Source organism: Schistocerca serialis, chromosome 2, assembly GCF_023864345.2.
Source record: "Schistocerca serialis cubense isolate TAMUIC-IGC-003099 chromosome 2, iqSchSeri2.2, whole genome shotgun sequence".
NCBI lineage: Eukaryota > Metazoa > Arthropoda > Insecta > Orthoptera > Acrididae > Schistocerca > Schistocerca serialis.
Genome location: NC_064639.1, coordinates 861310838 through 861332231, shown reverse-complemented (window position 1 = coordinate 861332231; position 21394 = coordinate 861310838). Strand labels below are relative to the sequence as shown.

At 39.7% G+C, this 21394-nt stretch overlaps 1 protein-coding gene across 1 annotated transcript in view; it reads left to right on the top strand.

Moving 5' to 3' along the window:
* Window positions 1-21394, top strand: part of LOC126456467 (sodium-independent sulfate anion transporter-like) — a 65142-nt gene that overhangs the window by 33324 nt on the left and 10424 nt on the right. The window contains exons 7-9 of the mRNA XM_050092218.1: window positions 12705-12845; window positions 17176-17321; window positions 20277-20441. Coding sequence (XP_049948175.1) covers window positions 12705-12845; window positions 17176-17321; window positions 20277-20441 — 452 coding nt within the window. The remainder of the gene's footprint in view (window positions 1-12704; window positions 12846-17175; window positions 17322-20276; window positions 20442-21394) is intronic.

The following is a 21394-nucleotide window of genomic DNA, read 5'->3' as shown; positions in this document are numbered from 1 at the left end:
TTGACACTTAAATATACACATTTTTACTATAATTACTATAGAATATTCTGTTTTGGGATTAGATTATCATGTAACAGAGGCAGATTCTGAAACATTCTGAACAGTCACTCTATTGTCAAGAGCTCTAGAAGAAGTTTTCATATTTCTAAGCTGTGAAAATAAAGAATGCCTGTGGATTAAATGCAGCATGTCTTGCCTAACTTCAGTTTTCTGATGACACTGTGTTGTTTGTCTCTAGTGTAGATAATCTTCATCAACAAATGGGAGAACTGAAGCAATAATATGACTAAAGTAGTGTACTATCAACACATTAAAAAGAATATTTTTCAATTTAACAATGGATTTGAAGAAATTGGGTTACCAGAGATTGTATGCCACCACAGAGAGCACCCCTCTTTCTCACTCCCCATCTACCCCCCCCCCTCCCCCTCCCCCAATAATGCGGAGTACATATGAGGAGAGAGTGGCTGTAGCGGGGTGTGATCTGTCAGAAGTGATGTAGATGGCTGTGAAATGGTGAATGTGATGGAAGACACATTGTAGTCAGCAAGGAAGGTGTGCCGTGAGTAGAGGGGGAGGGGGGGAGGGGAGGGGGCGACGCAGGGCATACCCCAAGTGTGACATCAGCAGTGCATTCTATGGGTTTCTGCTGGCAGTGTTAGCAGATTAGGACATAACCTGGGTGGCAGTTTTAATTGTTACTGGCTCGATAGTGGTATTTGAAGAGGTAGGCATGTTGGCAGCATTTCCTTGCATTTAAGTGTCCACAGGAGGTGTTGCAGGGCCTGTGGCAGTGTAAGCTGCAGCAGTGCTGGTGAGTGTACCATCTGCTGAATAATGAGTGGTGAATCCTGCCATGCCAACTTCTTGTGGGACAGAAGCGACATGCATGATATTGCATGTGATGGTGCTTGCAACCAAGAGCCTGTCCATGTAGGTCGTGGTAATCATGAGGTAGATATTGTGTAACGTGATGGATATGTCTTTAGGCAGAAAATCATGGAGATTCATATCAACTGTAAAATGGACTGATAGTTACATAGGAGATGGTGGGGAGTAGAGTGTCTGTTGTGACAAGTCCACTGAAGTCCACACCAGTTTAAGCTGGTTCATTGATACTGTTATTTGTTTTCCATTAATTTTGATATCAAAAGTGTTTGTATCTCATATCAACACTAGCGCTGGCCCTGTAAATTGGAGTAGTAGGTTGGGTTCCACTAAGTCTGTATATAGCATCACATGAGAACATGTCGCCAGGTCTTAATGAATAAAAATTCATAGTGTCATGTGATAGGAGGGGGGCGGCAGACAGATGTTTTATGTTTGTGTGTACACGCATGCAACTAAGTCTGGTAAGGATGTTAACTTTCAGCCATCAAAGTTCCAAACTTATTTTATCTGGCTACCAGTTTCGGTCATTTACTACACCATCTTCAGGCCCCTGACTGAGGTGTAGGAAGATTCCATCTCAGTTCTGGTCAAAATAAGGGCCAGTATTCAAATACTGGTATCTTTAGATTTCTGCTTGCTACAGCGGTCACTTCAAGCCCTTCAACTGCCGATTCAAGTCTGGTAAGTCCTGGTCTGAGAGAATTGTCCCATGCACTACAAATTCAGCAGGTAGGGTGAAGGGCTCAAGGTATAGTATTCTGGGAAGTTAAATGTCAGTGTTATCTTTATGTGCTGTGTAAATGCCCCAGAGAACCCATGGAAGCACCTCCTCTCATGATTCTGAGTGCTGCAGGATAGTAACTTTCGTTGTTTGATGTCACAGTTTCACGAGGCAATTGGATTGGGGGTGGTAGGCAGTTGTATGGAACTGGTACCATCTGCATAGTTGGTGTAAAACAGTTGGTATTCGATCTGCCAACCTGGGTCCAAAGTTAAGGATGCTGGGTAGCTGAAACTTGCAATCCAAATGTTGACAAAAGTTTTTGCTATTGTCCCTGCTGATATTTAGGAAAAGGTCGTGGCCTCCACCTAGAGTGTCACGCGATATATCATTGGCAGAATATGATGATAACCATGCAAATAATGGAAGTGACCCTAAGATGTCAATATGGACATGCTGGAACCACCTCTTTGGAATCAGGAATTTACCAAAAGGGGGCTGTATGTGATGGCCAGGGTTTGCTTGCCAACATGGAATGCAAGTCCTGGCCCACATGGCACAATCCTTTCTAATGTCAGGCCAGACAAAGCATTCTGTGTTGAGGCATATGGTGGGACACATGCTCGTGTATCCAAGGTTGTGGAGCAGGTCAAAAATTGTCTGCGATACAATTCTGAGATAACTGATCAGACCCATCCATCTCAAACATCACACAAAACTTGTTTCATAGCACCAGGTAGCAAGTGTTATTGCAATTGCAGCACAGTGTCTGGTTTGCTAAACATGCTGTGACGATCGGCATCTATTACTTGTGCATCTGTGATCCTATCAAAATCCATCTGGGCGGAGGTAGCTGCAATATGGGAAAGGTAGTCCACCACAATATTATCAGTACCTTTGATGTATCACAAAGCGATAGTGAACTGTGCTACAAAATGTAAGTGGTGGAATGTCATGAGTGCGGAATCCCCCGACGGGTTCTGAAATTTGTCTGTTAATGCACGATGGACAGTATTATGATAATGGGTCTCACCTCAATATCACCCTGAAAGTGATAAACTACTTCATATATGGGTAGTAGTTTGCAGTCAAATGTGGACTATCTTTTCTGAGAGTCAGTAAGTTTGTGCGAGAAAAATTTGAATGGCTGAGTGATTCCATTAATCTCTTGCAGTAAGGCAGTCTTGATCACTTCATCGCTAGCACTGGATGCAATAATTAGTTATACATCACGTCAGGCAATGGGTGGGCAAGCATCATTGGTGCAACAGGAGTTCTTTTATTTTGTCATAGGTCATCTGCATTTTGTAGTGTCTAATCGAGGCATCATTTACCAAATGTATTTTGGCTGCTCAATGCTTGTGTGAGTGGTAGTAAGATCTCAGCAGTGTGTAGTAGTTGGTTCCTGTAAAAAGTTATGACCCCAAAAACTCGATATTTGTAGGGAGGTGAGAGGAGGCATATCTGTCCAGTTTTCTCAGGAGTAGGATGCACACTGAACGCATCAACGTGATGTCTGACAGAGGTCACATGGGGTAGCCAAAGTTGGCTCTTGTCGTATTTTACACATTCCTGTGAGAGGTCAGCTTATTAAGGATGATTTGCAGGTAGTCATTGTGATCTTGCTTGTATTTGCAAAAAAGATTATGACATCATCTATATAGGTGTAAAAAAAGTCAAACTGAAGAGTACAATGTCAACAAATCTTTTCCATGTCTGTGCCACATTTTTTACTCCTTATGGCATGTAGAACAACTCAGAGAGACTGAATGGTATGATTATCACAGTTTTCGGTACATCCTTGGCTGCCATTGGAATTTGCAGGTATGCTTTTTTGCAGCCGATGACACTGAAAGTTTTTTACCCCAGTCAAGATGTGGGAAAAATCATGCAAGATCAGAATGGGGTTGCTGTCAATGACTGTACGGGCATTGGTATAGCATTAGTTGCCACATATGCACCAAGTACCATTCATTTTAGGAAATATTTTAATTGAGGAGACCCAAGCACTGTCTAATGGTCTGACTCTGGCAGCTCACAGAGGTATGTCCACTGCAGCTTTAGCCACTTTAAGTTTATAGGGAGTTAGATGATGGGGAGACACAGACAGGGAGACCTGGTGCGGTTGTAAAGTGGTAGACTTACAACCCTGCATGGCACAGAGTGTATGTGTTCTAATGGGGGAGTATAGAGTGAGTCCAGGGGGTGGAGCATGATGTGACTCATTGTCGCAGTTAACATCACACGGCATTGTCTTGGGAGTGTACTCAAGTGAGGATTGTGTTGCTTCACTAAGCTGAGAAGTATCTGTAGTAGCAGCACCACATTAGTGATCATGTCAATGTGATGAAGGGCATGAAGGTGCTGTTAAGCTGCATATAGAGATACGGTGGCGTCCAAAATTTGTCTCTGTAGTTGTTTGTTGTTAAGGTGTGTGACTTTGTTGTCATGTTGTAATGGTAAGTATTCAGCTGCCTTTAAGCATAACTGGTTGTTAAGTGCTTCACTCTGTTGCTTCAGGTCAAGTGATGTACCGAGCTGCAGCAGTGTGACCAAGGGCATTGCTGTGCCAGAAGGTTGTTGTCTTACTGACCATACCACATGTTGGCTCCTGTTGCCCTGTCCTAATAAGAGGGTGTGATTTAAATCTGGCAGTAGTTGGTAGTGCCAGAGGAAATCAGTTCCCAGGACTGGTTCAACTGTCTCTGCCATTAGGAGCGTCCAAAACATTTGTATATTTGTTCTGAGGTCGAGCATGATGTGCACAGTTCACCAAATGTGATTACAGTGTCATTGGCCACACACAGTTACAGTTGCAGTGGTGACAGCGACAGTGTATCAGGCCCTAGATCAGGTGGTAGAGTGCTCATGTCAAGCCTGGTGTCAATGAGGAAATAGGTTAGCAGGTGCCTATAAAGGGAGAATAATTGGCAACCATCTGCCCACTGAAACACTGTGTCGGTGCTCTTTTGTCATTGAATGCATTGGCATTTTGTTAATGAAGACAGCCTGGTGCACCTACCCAGGTCACTGCTCTAGTTTGGGCAGGTGCAGGGTTATTTGCAGTGCTGTGCATCCTTCCCAAATCTGGGGTGAAACCAGCAGTAGTGCTGCTATGTGTTGGGCATGGAAGCAGGCAATGCACTTGGTTAGCAAAGATTTTATGTATACACAGAGTCAGAGCGTGGACAGCTGGGTTATCAACAACCTCGGCTGTCAAGCTAGCAACTGTTTTGTGCCCGAGGAGTAAAAGGGACTTGGGTTGATAGAGGCAGGGGGCAGAGCCTAGTTCAGGTCAGTCTGGCCGTCATCAGGCAGTCTGCAGTTGTGCAGAATGTCAGGGCAGCTCGGCTAAGGTTGTGTAAAATCAGTTTTGGTGAGGTTGTACTGGGCATCAACTGCAGTGTTGGGCTGTTGATTATTGATTAGAATGTCATGTTGTGGCTCCAGAGGTGCCTCCTTATGTGCCTGCCTTGCTGTCTGGATGTTCTCTGGCAGTTTTAGGAACCAAAGTATCAATAACACATTATCAGGCAGTAGTGTTAGATCAATTAGAACTTGCAGGTGGAGCTGAAGTGGGACAGCATGCTGCTTCCCAAAGTAGTCTCATTGACAATTAGGTGTAGCTATTGTTCAGGTGTGCGTGTTAGTCACTGTAGCAGTAGTGTCTTGGCAGTTTCGTATGAGAAGCTGGAACACTCAGAAGCAAGTTGCTAATAAGATCCACAGTGCTTCTCAGATGGTTAAGAATAGTGGCAAACTTCTTGTTGTCCCCAGTGAGGTTACTGGCTGACATCAAACTCTCGCTGACAGCAAACCACATCATGAGAGAATCCGCATGGAACAATGGTGGTTTCAGGTGGTGGTGGACAGTATGATGGCAATCAGTGGTTTGATCATGAGGCACCATCATGAGGTAGGCATGGCATGGTGTAGAAAATGTGGGAGCTGCAGGAGCATCGATACACAAGATGGACATGAAATGCAGCTTGACATAGGGAAGTACATGAAGCAGCAGTTCACATTATGGTGCAGGTGACACCAGTGTCATACAGTGATATGCGTGCAGCTCAGATGGCAGATCATAGAATGGCTCTGCATGTGAGAGAAGTTCCCAGGCCAGCGTGGTAGGTATGACTCTCCCAATGTCAGATGTTTGAGATGGTGGAAAATGTATGTGAGAGTGAGCATTAGGTTGTGGCACCATAAAGAAGTAAGGCATGGTCCATTTATTATCCAGCAGCACAAGCAGTGTCTCATGGAGGTTGTGCAAACATGTAGTCATACACGATGTGGCTGATGCAGGTGCGACATCACTCGAACTGGGATGTAGTGGTATCTGACCTTGCTGATGTGAGGTCGTGAAAAATGTGTACTTGGAGTCCATACTTGGTTGTGGTGCTGTATGTGGGTGATGCACATGCAAAGCACAGTGATGGACTGGAACCGAGTTGGCTGTGATGCCCAGCACGAGTGGCACGGCTGGTATGTGAACGACACTATAGTCTGTCTCATAGAACTCGCGTTTAGTCACAATGGTCAGAACTATGTAACTCCCTCTCACACAAAAGGTAAATTGTTATAATTTTATTGAGATGTAATGACTCATGAGAGGAGGTGTTATTTCACCCTGAACCCAGTTATTGTATGGAGATCTGTGTTGAAAAGTTCCTTTCAGAGACAAAACTGAAGTGCTTTTATTATTATTTCTTTCCTTTCCCAGACGTTATGTATGGTTAAAAATGGAAAGTGATGTGGACCTTGACCAAGCATGACTTCCTTTTAACTGTACAGTATATGTTACATTGCATTCAGGAACTTTTGGGTAATTGAACATATATCAATAATTACAGATTTCTGTAGTTGAATATATACGTTTGGATGTAGCTGTATTGCATTGATATTATTATTATTATCTTTCCTTTCTCAGACCTTAGGTCTGGTTCGGAATGAAAGTGATGTGGACCTTGATCAAGCGTCACTTCCTTTTAACTGTACGGTATATATTACATTGTGTTTAAGAACTTTCGTGTAATTGAACATGTATCAATAATTACGGATTTCTGAAGTTGTATATATAAGTTTGGATGTAGCTGTATTGCATTGATGTACTGGTGGATATTGCGTGGTATGACTCCTGTAGTTGAAAGTATAATTGGTATAATGTCAACTTTATCCTGATGCCACATGTCCTTGACTTCCTCAGCCAGTTGGATGTATTTTTCAATTTTTTCTCCGTTTTCTTCTGTATATTTGCAGTATTGGGTATGGATATTTCAATTAGTTGTGTTAATTTCTTCTTTTTATTGGTGAGTATGATGTCAGGTTTGTTATGTGGTGTTGTTTCATCTGTTATAATGGTTCTGTTCCAGTATAATTTGTATTCATCATTCTCCAGTACATTTTGTGGTGCATACTTGTATGTGGGAACGTGTTGTTTTATTAGTTTATGTTGTATGGCAAGTTGTTGATGTATTATTTTTGCTACATTGTCATGTCTTCTGGGGTATTCTGTATTTGCTAGTATTGTACATCCGCTTGTGATGTGATCTACTGTTTCTATTTGTTGTTTGCAAAGTCTGCATTTATCTGTTGTGGTATTGGGATCTTTAATAATATGCTTGCTGTAATATCTGGTGTTTATTGTTTGATCCTGTATTGCAATCATGAATCCTTCTGTCTCACTGTATATATTGCCTCTTCTTAGCCATGTGTTGGATGCGTCTTGATCGATGTGTGGCTGTGTTAGATGATACGGGTGCTTGCCATGTAGTGTTTTCTTTTTCCAATTTACTTTCTTTGTATCTGTTGATGTTATGTGATCTAAAGGGTTGTAGAGGTGGTTATGAAATTGTAGTGGTGTAGCCGATGTATTTATGTGGGTGATTGCTTTGTGTATTTTGCTAGTTTCTGCACGTTCTAGAAAGAATTTTCTTAAATTGTCTACCTGTCCATAATGTAGGTTTTTTATGTCGATAAATCCCCTTCCTCCTTCCTTTCTGCTTAATGTGAATCTTTCTGTTGCTGAATGTATGTGATGTATTCTATATTTGTGGCATTGTGATCGTGTAAGTGTATTGAGTGCTTCTAGGTCTGTGTTACTCCATTTCACTACTCCAAATGAGTAGGTCAATATTGGTATGGCGTAAGTATTTACAGCTTTTGTCTTGTTTCTTGCTGTCAATTCTGTTTTCAGTATTTTTGTTAGTCTTTGTCTATATTTTTCTTTTAGTTCTTCTTTAATATTTGTATTATCTATTCTTATTTTTTGTCTGTATCCTAGATATTTATAGGCATCTGTTTTTTCCATCGCTTCTATGCAGTCGCTGTGGTTATCTAGTATGTAATCTTCTTGTTTAGTGTGTTTTCCCTTGACTATGCTATTTTTCTTACATTTGTCTGTTCCAAAAGCCATATTTATATCATTGCTGAATACTTCTGTTATCTTTAGTAATTGGTTGAGTTGTTGATTTGTTGCTGCCAGTAGTTTTAGATCATCCATGTATAGCAAATGTGTGATTTTGTGTGGGTATGTTCCAGTAATATTGTATCCATAATTTGTATTATTTAGCATGTTGGATAGTGGGTTCAGGGCAAGGCAGAACCACATAGGACTTAATGAGTCTCCTTGGTATATTCCACGCTTAATCTGTATTGGCTGTGATGTGATATTATTTGAATTTGTTTGGATATTAAGTGTGGTTTTCCAATTTTTCATTACTGTGTTTAGGAACTGTATCAATTTAGGATCTACTTTGTATATTTCCAATATTTGTAGTAACCATGAGTGGGGTACACTATCAAAAGCTTTTTGGTAATCAATGTATGCGCAGTGTAGTGACCTTTGTTTAGTTTTAGCTTGATATGTCACCTCTGTATCTATTATCTGTTGCTCTTTACATCCTCGTGCTCCTTTGCAACAGCCTTTTTGTTCTTCATTGATAATTTTGTTCTGTGTTGTATGTGTCATTAATTTCTGTGTAATGACTGAAGTTAATATTTTGTATATTGTTGGTAGGCATGTTATGGGGCGATATTTAGCTGGGTTTGCTGTGTCTGCTTGATCTTTAGGTTTCAGATACGTTATTCCATGTGTAAGTGTATCAGGGAATGTGTATGGGTCTGCAATGTAACTGTTAAATAATTTAGTTAGATGTGAATGTGTTGAGGTGAACTTCTTTAGCCAGAAATTTGCTATTTTATCTTTTCCAGGGGCTTTCCAATTGTGAGTAGAATTAATTGCTTGGGTGACTTCATGTTGCAAAATTATCACTTCAGGCATTTGTGGTATCATCTTGTATGTGTCTGTTTCTGCTTGTATCCACCGTGCATGCCTGTTATGTTGTACCGGGTTTGACCATATGCTGCTCCAGAAGTGTTCCATGTCTGTTATGTTTGGTGGATTGTCTATTTTTATGTGTGTGTTATCTATTGTTTGGTAAAATTTCTTTTGGTTGGTGTTGAATGTTTGGTTTTGTTTCCTTCTATTTTCACTTGTTTTGTATCTTCTAAGTCGTTTGGCCAAAGCTTGTAGTTTCTGCTTCTTTTCGTCTAACTGCTCTATTGCTTCTTGTTGTGAGATTTTACCTAACCTTTTTCCTTTTTTGTCTGATATTTCATTTCTTATAAATTGTGTTAGTTGTCAGATGTCTTTTCTCAGTTTTTCTATTCTGATCTGTAGCCTGTGTTGCCATGCTCGTTTTGTGGGTTTCTTCTGTGTGTTGGTTCGTTCTGATCTCTGCCTAGTGTGTATATTTGGTGTAGTGAGTGCTCCTACATGAACCAGTAATTGTAACTCTTCCATAGTTGTGTATTCATTTATTTTGTTGTGTATGATTGTGTTGATAGTTTTTATTGTTGTTTCGACTTGTGGGCTATTTGGTGGTCTATGCAAGAATGGTCTAATGTCTGTATTTGTGTCTTTGTATTCTATATATGTCAACTGAAATTTTTCTTCTATATTTAACATGTGTGTCACTTCATGTTCTATTTGTGCTTGTGTTGGTGACTGTCTTAAGATTTCGTTTTCCTCTGATTGTTTAATTGATGCATGTTGTTCTTTGTTTGTTTGCTCTGGGATGTTTGAGTCAATTACTGTATTTTCTTCTTCTTCTGATTGCACATTATTTTGTTCCAGTATTTGTTGTACTTGTTGTTTGATGTTTTCTAATTCTGACTGGGGTATCCTGTTATTTTTTATTATTACACGAATCTGATCAGCTAGACGTTGTTCTGTTAAAAATTTTAATTCTGGGTATCTGGTAATAAATGTTGTGTATACTTGTGATCTGTATCCAGTTGTGTTGCTTCCTAGGTTTGTTGCTTGGTAATAACAGAACATGAGGTGTCGATTGACTTCATCTGACCATCTCATCCTCTGTCTTTGTTTTCCTTCTAGGGTGGTTGCAGGAAGCATATCCAGCAAAACACCTCTATTTGGATTTAAATCATTTTCCGTGTGGCTAGTAGTGTCGTTACCATTGTGGGCGGGCATAGGGTTCAAGCGTCGTCCCCGACCATGATGGCGCTTGTCCGAGGCTTCTTTAGTTCTGTCCTGAACCAAGTAATCACACTAAAAGGGGGGTTAGCCCTATTAGTGGTTTGTTCTTTTCGTCGCCTTTTACGACTAGCAGAACATACCGGAGGCCTATTCTTTTCCCGGGCCTCCACGGGGTTTATTATTATTATTATTATTATTACTATTACTATTACTATTATTATTCATTTAATTACTGCTTTGATTTAAGTATTATTATTATTATTATTATTATTATTATGGATTCAAGGAATTTGTTCTTTAGTAATCAGTCTCTCTAAGAAAAGAGTGTAGATCTTTGAAATGAATAAATAACCAAACAGATCTCATGAGATGATGTTTATGTTCAGTGGATTGTGCAAGGTACACTAGAGATCTGCTGCCACATGCTGACTGTAAGCTGTTCTCAATGTCTTTGCTGGCCATCAAACTGTGAGCTAAATCTGTAAGAATCTTAGTCTACATTAACTACGGTCCAATTCTCCTTTCTGTGGAAGCCTGTCCATTGAAGCAGATTTGTTTAAAAGTCTTTACATTAATGACCATATACAGTTTACAGGTTCAAGCTTAACTAGTCCAAAGAAATGTCTCGTAGGCATGCTTAAATATCTGAAAATGTGAAACCATAAGATGGAGAATAAACCTTGTTTATGCTGCTGAGAAGTTGGTTTAAGAACAGAAAATGCCTTTCAATTAAAGATGGTGGTCTCACAACAATCTCTGCTCTCTTAAGCCATAATATGTTCATTCACACTCATTAAGATTACAAGCTAGACTACATCTTTTCAAAATGGTTAACATCAAACCAAAGCTCTCTTAGTTCAAGGAACAGAAAGAGTGTCAGCAATAATGCTGTTTCTTTGCAATTAGTTGCACGCAAGTACACTTCAAATAATATTTGTTCAGCCACATATCTTTTACTCTCACATGACATGAACCACTACAACTGGAATTGGAAAATTGGAACGCACAGGTACTGAAAGATCATGTAAACCTCAATCCCATGGTCTGCTGGTTGATGGGTGATGAAACAGAATGATGGAGTGATATGATGTGGGTCATTGTTGTTCAACTGTAATGGCATTGTGGGATTTGTCCTTACAGTTCAGGTTGTAGAAGCAAGTGTCGTAACACTCATAATGACTAGTGGTGGAACACGTGATGACTTTTCCTGTGCAAAGATCGAAGGCACTTAGATTAACATTTGTGACCAAGGCAGATGGCTATTGTTTATTGTGATTCTCTGCAGCACTTTTATCACAAGTACTGGGAATAGATTCACTCGATGTAAAATGTGGAATGTTTATTATGAAGTCACTCAGTAAATTTGGCACTCGTCATGGCACAGTTTGCTGCTTCACATCAGTGATGACGAGAGCTGGTGCAAAAATGAGGCATTGTTGCTATGTCTTTCAGCACTGTTGTATCATCCAAGTCTTTGCAAACATTTAGCAATTTTGCACACAGAATGTTTATGGAATTCACAGGCACTTGTTGAGAGATATCAACATTGCCAAAAAGCAGTGAGGTTGTACTGTTTGTGATGGCAGCATTCTCGATGGTCTAATCAATGTGGCAGATTTTCAGATTAAAAGCAAAATTGCAGCACAGTGTGGAAATTCAGGGTCACCACAGGGAGGAATGGGGTACTGGAGGTGGGATAGCAGAATAGTGACACACCACAGAGACACAGTCACCACACTGAGCACAATATAAATAACTTGTGTAATTGTTACAGGCTTACAGAACATATTCTAAACTCAGAGATATTAAGCTGCCACAGATTTATAGAGTCAGTTGATGAATTTTAGCATTTAGTGCAACTGAAGACAATAACTAAGTAGGTGAGTAAAGAAAGTAAGTCGATGGATGGGAGAACAAACTGAAGTGGAGGACTTCATAATGATGATAATGGGAGACATCAAGATGTGTAGCGAAGAACATAAGTGGTAGATGGTACTTGGAATCTCTTCAGTGGATTCAAGAAAGAAGAAAAAAAATGAGAAGATGATCTAAAGGTGGGTAGGTGATGTTAACTAAAACAGAGGAGCAACATGGATGCCAATTGTTAAATACCATAGTGCATGGAGATATTTGGATGAAACCATCATCTGGCAGTCGTTGCTGCATAGCTGATGATGACAAAATTTCCACAAAGTAAAACAATGAGTATTTTTGCTTATATCATTCAAGGTACAATGTACAAAAATCAAAACTGAAACTGAATAATATCTTAGTTTTCCATTTCTGTAGGCTACTTATTTTGTTTTGAATTGAAAAATTAGACATTTTCACTTATGTGATATTGTTCTGATATTGTTTTGCACTATTTTTACAAGTGTAAAAATGGAAAATTTTAGACAAATAGAAAACCGCTATGGGAAATTAAAAGATGTTCCTAACAATCTTCTATTTATCATTGTCATAACTTAATACTAAAAATAGTGTTTTGTAACTATATAAGACGTGTGGGTTTGTTGTGTACTCCAGTACTAACTTATAAATGTGAAATGGAGATGACAGTCTTCTGCAATTTTTTTTCTCTCTTCTTCACAGGACTTTTGGTGATTTTATCTCTTCTTTTCTTTGCTGATTGTTTCTGCTTTATACCAAAATCATGTCTTGCTGCCATAATCATAGCTGCTGTGATATTTATGGTTGAAGTCAAAGTTGTTGTCCCAATCTGGAAGACAAAGAGTAAGTATTCACATGCTAACATATGGTTAATTTATCTATCAATGCACAGAGGAAGACATACAATTACAATTATAATCACCAATACATGAATTACTTATCTGATTAAAAATGAAACCCAGAGCTTAAATCCATCTGTCTACATGAATGAAGTGGTGTAAATTTATCAGTACAAAACTAGAAAGATGATGTGCGATGAAAACAGAACTAATGACAGGAAGATCAAGTTACTGAGAACAAAATATGCACTTTGACTAAATGTTCATTAATTTGCATTGTTCTTCACAAGATCAGGGAGTCAGTTTTTGGTTGACACAGTAACTTCCCCGTGTTTAGTCAAGCTAGAAAAGCAGTATTTGACATTAATATGGATGCCTCATATCAAGCTTTAGTATGACCTTAAACTCAATATGAAATCTATTAACAAACAAATTTTTTAGTTTAAAATGTTTGATTTTATATATTGACTATCTAGTAAATCAGAGAAGAAGGTAACAAGCACTGTGAGACAAGGGTGAAAGCTTTTATAAAGAAAAGCAAATCCTACTGTGAGACTGTATTATTGGCTCCAAAAATTAATATCCTCATACTAGGACCATTGCACATCCAGTGAATCCTTATTCTTCAATATGCCAAATACAGCTAATGCTGATAATATCCTAGGGTTTTACAGGTTCACAGAATTGTGTTTCAAATTAGTGTACATTGCAGTAAGGTATTTTTCTTCCATTGGAGCTCTGATAATAGTCAGAATTATCATGTGTTAGTAAAAAAGACACAGCATATTAAAATCTGCACATCTATGGGTAATACACCAATAATAAGTTTAATACATGGTGAGGAAATAATAAATGGTGTGGAAACTTAGGTGTCTACATTGACAAGAATTTAAACTAGGAAAAACACATTTTGGAACTCCTAAAACAACTTAGTTCAGTCACATTCTCACTTAGAATCAAAGCAAAGGCAGTAAGTAGACATATTTTCATCAAAATGTTGTATAGAATAGTATTCTGGGTTAACTCATTATTAAGGAAGAACATCTTCATTGCTCAAAATCGTGTTGTAAGAATTATATATGATGCTCACTCATGTTCATTTTGTAGACATTTGTTTAAGGTGTTGAGCATTCTAACTACTGCCTCACAGTACATGTACTGTTTCATGAAGTTTACTGTAAATAATCTGCTGCTGTCAAAAGGAGCAATGAATTACATAACTGAAATGCCAGAAAGAAAAATGACACCCATTACTCCATTTTAAGGCTGTCTTTAGCACAAAAGGGGATACACAATGCTGCAACTAAAACTTTTGATAACTTAGCATTGATATAAAATGCCTGACGGGAAGCAAAGTAAAATTTGAAAACTGAAAAACCAAACAAGAAAGCGATGGTATGTTGATAGACACAGTAAAAAACACACAAACACACACACAAATTTCAAGCTTTCGCAACCCAATGTTGCTTCATCAGGAAAGAGGGAAGGAGAGGGAAAGATGAAAGGATGTGGGTTTTACTTACCTTAGGGGGAATCTTTGTTATTGTCTCTATCAACATACCAACACTTTTGTTTGGTAAGTTACAGCATCTTTGTTTTTATATATATTTTTCCCACATGGAATGTTTCCCTGTTCAGCTCATAGTCATAATTACAAATTTAGTCTTTAATGTGAATGTAAAATGACTTATTCCCTATCATTATGATTTATGATGCAAATGACCCAAGGAACATGAAGCTAAGCAATTAAACAACTAAAAATTTTTGATGTCTACTGACGGGTATATGTCTTTTCCACAACATTTAATAAACTAGGTTTATATCTAATGCATAATTGTGAAATAATGCTGAATAATAAGTGATTCACTATGCTACATATTAGTTTCTGCAATGTATCTCAGTAAGTTATTATGACTATTGTTTAGTTCCTTATAAATGATAAGCAAAGAATAAATATATTGATTTCCTGATATTCGGTGTCTGTTGTGTTGGACATGTCTGGATGCACCATATCTTCTGAACTCCTGCGGAACTTAGCAAACCCTATGAGCAGTGGGGCTAATGCATGGGGGTGCTACTTGTGTGTGACAGGCTGAGAATTTGGGTTGGATGGGAAGCATGTATCATGTGGTAATTATCTGTCAGTCCCCTGACAATCTGTTTGTCAATATTAGGAAAATATAAAATTTTCCTCAGCTTCTTTTGCATCTGTTCTGAACTGAAGAAGTACTTCTATGTTTCTCCTGACCTCTTTTATTCTCTTTATTCTCTTGCATGACTGGAGTAGCTAGCAGGAGCTGCAACCATTTCTAGCACACTTTTTAATGATATTTTTGCTACCTGATGTGCCCCTTCTGACCACAATTTAATGGCATTGCATGTAATCATACAGTCACACATGTCTGAGGATGAAGAACTTTTACTGTACCTATGGTGTCTGAAGACTGTGGTGACCTGTGATTTAGTAAAGAGATAGCAACGAGAACTCTTGAAGTGTGCAGACTGGCAGATACAGTCAACTAATGTGGCCCCTCTTTTGGAACATAAGGATGGATTTGCCCAGTGCTCAGAACATAAATATGCTTCTGCACTGTTGACACTTTGTTTTGCATGAGCTACACCGCTGATTTTGGTTACTTTGTCAAAACTGTCTAATACTTTTTGAAAAAAATAGTTTCAGAACATAATTTTAAGAGCATAGAAGATATATGTTTTTCCTGGAACCTTTCAGTATACTGATGTCATATGAAATTTTATCTCTGTCTTTGATGTGTGCTGTTTGATTCTACACTTTCCCATCCTCTGCTATAGTACTGTTGTGCAGTATAGGATCCTTACCAAACAGGATTGATGGGGGACATTCAAAAAGTCCTAAGAAGGGCAACTGGTTTTGTATTATCAAGGAAGAGGGGAGAAAGTGTAATAGATATGATAAGTGAGTTGGGATGGAAGTCAATAAACAAAGGTGTTTTTTTGATTGCCGTGTGATCTTTACACAAAAAATTTTAATCATCAACTTTCTCTGCTGGATGTGAAAATTCTTTATTGTTTGCCAAAGTGTGAAGGGAGAAATGACCATCATAATAAAATGTGAGAAATCAGAGATCATTTGGGAAGATTTAAGTATTCATTTTTTCCACACACTGTTATAGAGTGGAACAGTAGGAACATAGTCCGAAGTTGGTTTGAAGAACCCTGTGCCAGGCATTTAAGTCTGAACTGCTGATTAGTCACGTAGATGTAGTACAATTATGTTGATTGAGTTTAAGCTGGTAAACAAGTATGTGATGTTTAAAACTGTCAAACACATTTTTATGATCAATAAAGCAGACAATGATATCTGCTTTCTAATAGAACTGGTGTCCGCCCCCGGTAGCTGAGGGGTCAGTGCGACAGAATGTCAATGTTCAAGGCCCGGGTTCAGTTTCCGGCAGGGTTGGAGATTTTCTCTGCTCAGGGACTGGGTGTTGTGTTGTCCTAATCATCATCATTTCATCCCCATTGATGTGGAAGTCACCGAAGTGGCATCAAATTGAAAGACTTGCATCCGGCGAACGGTCTACCCAACGTGAGGCCCTAGCCACAAGACATTTATTTAATAGAACTGGTAGCATCTGGATGGAAAAAAGGCAACTTTTGCTCTGAAACCACCCTTAAATCAAAGTCTTTCCACTGATGTTTGACTCTGTTCTCCAAAGTTTGGAATTATTTAATCATTAAATAATAACAACACAAAAGTGAAAATCTAATTTAAAACAATAATATGTTAATTTAATCAAAATGCTCTACTTTATAGTAGAGCATTTTTGACATATTTGTTCAATTTTGTACAGCATTTTGGTACCTTGATTCATGCTCTGTGACCCTACATAATTGTCATCAACCATAATTGCTACTGCCGAGACTGAAATAGAATTGTCCTGACATTATAAATTATATAAAACAAGAATTTTTCTTTTCATGTTTGCTGCTATGTCTGTCTGTTGGAAGGGACATTGAGCTAGATTTTCACCTTTGTGTTACTTAAGAGGAGGAGTGTTTACTATTTCCCTTCTTTCAAGAAGTCAGCAACACAAATACAAATAGTAATTTAAGCAGATATCTGGTTATCCTTAAGATGTAATATACAGTGTGAAGAAATATATACAGTATGTTTCCCCTGAAAGAAAACTTTGCTTAATATGCAGCTTGTCCATCCCTTGGGCTAGCCAGATGATAATGCTACATGATTTTTTCTAGGTTACATAACAGACTCTGTGAAGTAATTATGCTATATTGTATTGCTTTCATTGCCTGATCATAATCTGCAAAATGAAAATGTTCCTTCTTTCCAGAAAATGATCTGATCCCTGGATTTGCAACACTTTTTGCGTGTCTGATACTGCAACTGGAACTGGGAATCCTTGTGGGAATTGGTTTGAATGTAGTGTTCATTCTTTACAATGTTGCACGACCAAAAATAATGATTGAGACAAAGAAAGTAAGTATTTATAGTTCGAAATTTGACTTATCATCATTTCACTTGATAAAACTGACCTATCAAACGTATTCAGACTAACATAAAACTTAAAATTAAATTTTGAGTTTCCAGAATTAATATCATACACTACAACACCCTTGACATTGACAGGGAAAAATTTCACAAAGGAAAAGACATGAAAGATGATTAGTGAGATTCTAGGTTATTCTAAATAAATGGTCAGAAACATGTATTCAAGTACAATTTGGAATGAAGTACATGCTAATGAACTGAAATGGAAGGATTCAAAAAGAATATGGAGAAAGCTAATCTCAGTCGGAACAGTGAGTGTATGACTCAGGAGTGAAATTCTGAAAAAAATTATCAAGACCTGATTCATTTATGAATAAAATTTGCAAAACAGGATACCCAGGTGAACTACTGCACAGACTAATATGCACCCACTGAAAAGATTTCCAACATAGCTGATCAACATGTCCATCCCATTACATGAGGATATAGGACAACGGCCTTACCGCAGTGGTAACGCCGATTCCCATCACATCACCGAAGCTAAGTGCTGTCAGACTGGCCTAGCACTTTGACGGGTGACCATCCGGTCTGTTGGCAAGTGGGGTGGACTCACCCCATGTGAGGGAAACTGAGGAGCTACACTCCTGGAAATGGAAAAAAGAACACATTGACACTGGTGTGTCAGACCCACCATACTTGCTCCGGACACTGCGAGAGGGCTGTACATGCAATTATCACACGCACGGCACAGCGGACACACCAGGAACCGCGGTGTTGGCCGTCGAATGGCGCTAGCTGCCCAGCATTTGTGCACCGCCGCCGTCAGTGTCAACCAGTTTGCTGTGGCATACGGAGCTCCATCGCAGTCTTTAACACTGGTAGCATGCCGCGACAGCGTGGACGTGAACCGTATGTGCAGTTGACGGACTTTGAGCGAGGGCGTATAGTGGGCATGCGGCAGGCCGGGTGGACGTACCGCCGAATTGCTCAACACGTGGGGCGTGAGGTCTCCACAGTACATCGATGTTGTCGCCAGTGGTCGGCGGAAGGTGCACGTGCCCGTCGACCTGGGACCGGACCGCAGCGACGCACGGATGCACGCCAAGACCGTAGGATCCTACGCAGTGCCGTAGGGGACCGCACCACCACTTCCCAGCAAATTAGGGACACTGTTGCTCCTGGGGTATCGGTGAGGACCATTCGCAACCGTCTCCATGAAGCTGGGCTATGGTCCCGCACACCGTTAGGCCGTCTTCCGCTCACGCCCCAACATCGCGCAGCCCGCCTCCAGTGGTGTCGCGACAGGCGTGAATGGAGGGACGAATGGAGACGTGTCGTCTTCAGCGATGAGAGTCGCTTCTGCCTTGGTGTCAATGATGGTCGTATGCGTGTTTGGCGCCGTGCAGGTGAGCGCCACAATCAGGACTGCATACGACCGAGGCACACAGGGCCAACACCCGGCATCATGGTGTGGGGAGCGATCTCCTACACTGGCCGTACACCACTGGTGATCATCGAGGGGACACTGAATAGTGCACGGTACATCCAAACCATCATCGAACCCATCGTTCTACCATTCCTAGACCGGCAAGGGAACTTGCTGTTCCAACAGGACAATGCACGTCCGCATGTATCCCGTGCCACCCAACGTGCTCTAGAAGGTGTAAGTCAACTACCCTGGCCAGCAAGATCTCCGGATCGGTCCCCCATTGAGCATGTTTGGGACTGGATGAAGCGTCGTCTCACGCGGTCTGCACGTCCAGCACGAACGCTGGTCCAACTGAGGCGCCAGGTGGAAATGGCATGGCAAGCCGTTCCACAGGACTACATCCAGCATCTCTACGATCGTCTCCATGGGAGAATAGCAGCCTGCATTGCTGCGAAAGGTGGATACACACTGTACTAGTGCCGACATTGTGCATGCTCTGTTGCCTGTGTCTATGTGCCTGTGGTTCTGTCAGTGTGATCATGTGATGTATCTGACCCCAGGATTGTGTCAATAAAGTTTCCCCTTCCTGGGACAATGAATTCACGGTGTTCTTATTTCAATTTCCAGGAGTGTATCTGACCCCAGGAATGTGTCAATAAAGTTTCCCCTTCCTGGGACAATGAATTCACGGTGTTCTTATTTCAATTTCCAGGAGTGTACTTGATTGAGAAGTAGTGAGTCCGGTCTCAGAAACTGACATATGGCTGGGAGAGCAGACCATATACCCCTCCATATCCGCATCAGGTGATCTCTGTGGGCTGAGGATGGCAAGGTGGCCAGGTGGCCAGTCAGTACCATGAGCCTTTATGGCCTGTGTGGGCGGAGTTAAGTGATTTTTTTTTTTTAATAGGGAAAAAAGGAAATCTTTAGAGATTTTAACTAGGAATGAAAATATAAGTATAAACAAAGAACATAATGTAATGATAAGAACAAAAGTTGTAATAACATTTAACACAGCCAGAAGTCATAGGAAATGAAACAACAGAGGCAGAAGAGGAATGACATGGAAGAAGAAAACACCACAAAAGGAACACAAGCACACAGGTCTTTTAGGCAACTGAAGATTAATGGAACAATAAAATGGATGGATGTTCAGGCTCTGGGATGTTATAATGAAAGGGAAGGACAGAAAAAGAAAGAACATATGGTGTAAATGTAGCTCTGGTATGTGATGCAAAGCAAGATTTTATTGTAGATAACATTTGTTCTCCAAAGTTCCAATTCAAATCTATCAGCGGCATTTTATTTCTGGTGAGTCTAACATGATCTTACATTTGCATTTACACCTAAACTTTTGTCTATCTGATAAGTAACACAATAATATGTCATATACAAAAAGTAATAACTCTTGTACTTTCTATAAAGACAGTAGCTTTTTTCCATGAATAATTACTTGTAGTATATTAACAGGTTAACTAGATTCTCATTAATGATAAACTTCTCATTCATTTCAGACTGCAGAGGGTACTGAGTATCTAGAGCTTACTCCAGATAGGTGTCTTATTTTTCCTTCTGTTGAATATGTACGCAACTTGGTGGTGAAGCACAGCATGAGGAATGATATGCCTGTTGTAATTAATTGTTCACATATATTTGTGTCAGACTACACTGCAGCCAAGGTAATAAATTATTTTATACTTTCATTAGTAAATTTCTGTGAACAAAGAGACAGAGTTCATGGCTTGCATTTTAATTATGCATTATGTGCAATCCACACAGAGTGGGATAATAAATTAAGGCAGTAACCAGCTGAGGGCAAATGTACATAAATCCTCAAATAATCGTGGAAATGAGGCATTATATTTGCTTTGGTATCAATTTTTGGACAGAAATTGTGGGTGACACACTTAGCTTCATACCAGATACTGGTAAATTATTAGGTACTGTTTATACCAGTCTGTGTACAACAAATAATCCACATTACTGAAGAGTATTATCTTTGCATAAAGACAATACATGTGGAGGTTGCAAATTAGGGAACCACCTCAATTTCTGCAGGTCACATGACAGTACCCAGCACAAATGTGTAATTGAAAAGGAGCGCTGAAGGATGTGTGAGAATAAGTGCTAACCACAATGGGCATCTCCTGCATTCAAAATTAAATTTCAGTTTGTAAATTTACAAGGAGGCCGAGTGGCTGTCCATCTATTAACTCCAGGAGGAATAATTCTTAGTGTGATTGTCATGTAAAAATTGAATAAATTGTTCTTAACTTTAAAAAATGTTAGTTTCTTTATTACAGAGGAAACAGGGACAAGTTGGGAAAGGTTGGAATAAAATGGTAGGCAACTCAAGTCCCAGATTGAGAAGAATGTGCCTGGAACTTTAGGTTCCTAGGTTTTTGCATAAGAAACGCACTAACAGTTGTGAGAACTAGGTACTATTTTTTGTAATTTTTAAGTATGTCTGGTGGTAACACCTGAAATTTTGCCTTTGACACAGAAGAATTGTCCAACCTGGGGTACTCACAGTTCAGTTGCTGAATACGCTCACTGCTGCAACTTAACGAATCTAAGTGCCCCAAGGAACCACAGGCCATTTAAATTCTCCCACTCAGCTCTACTTTCCCTG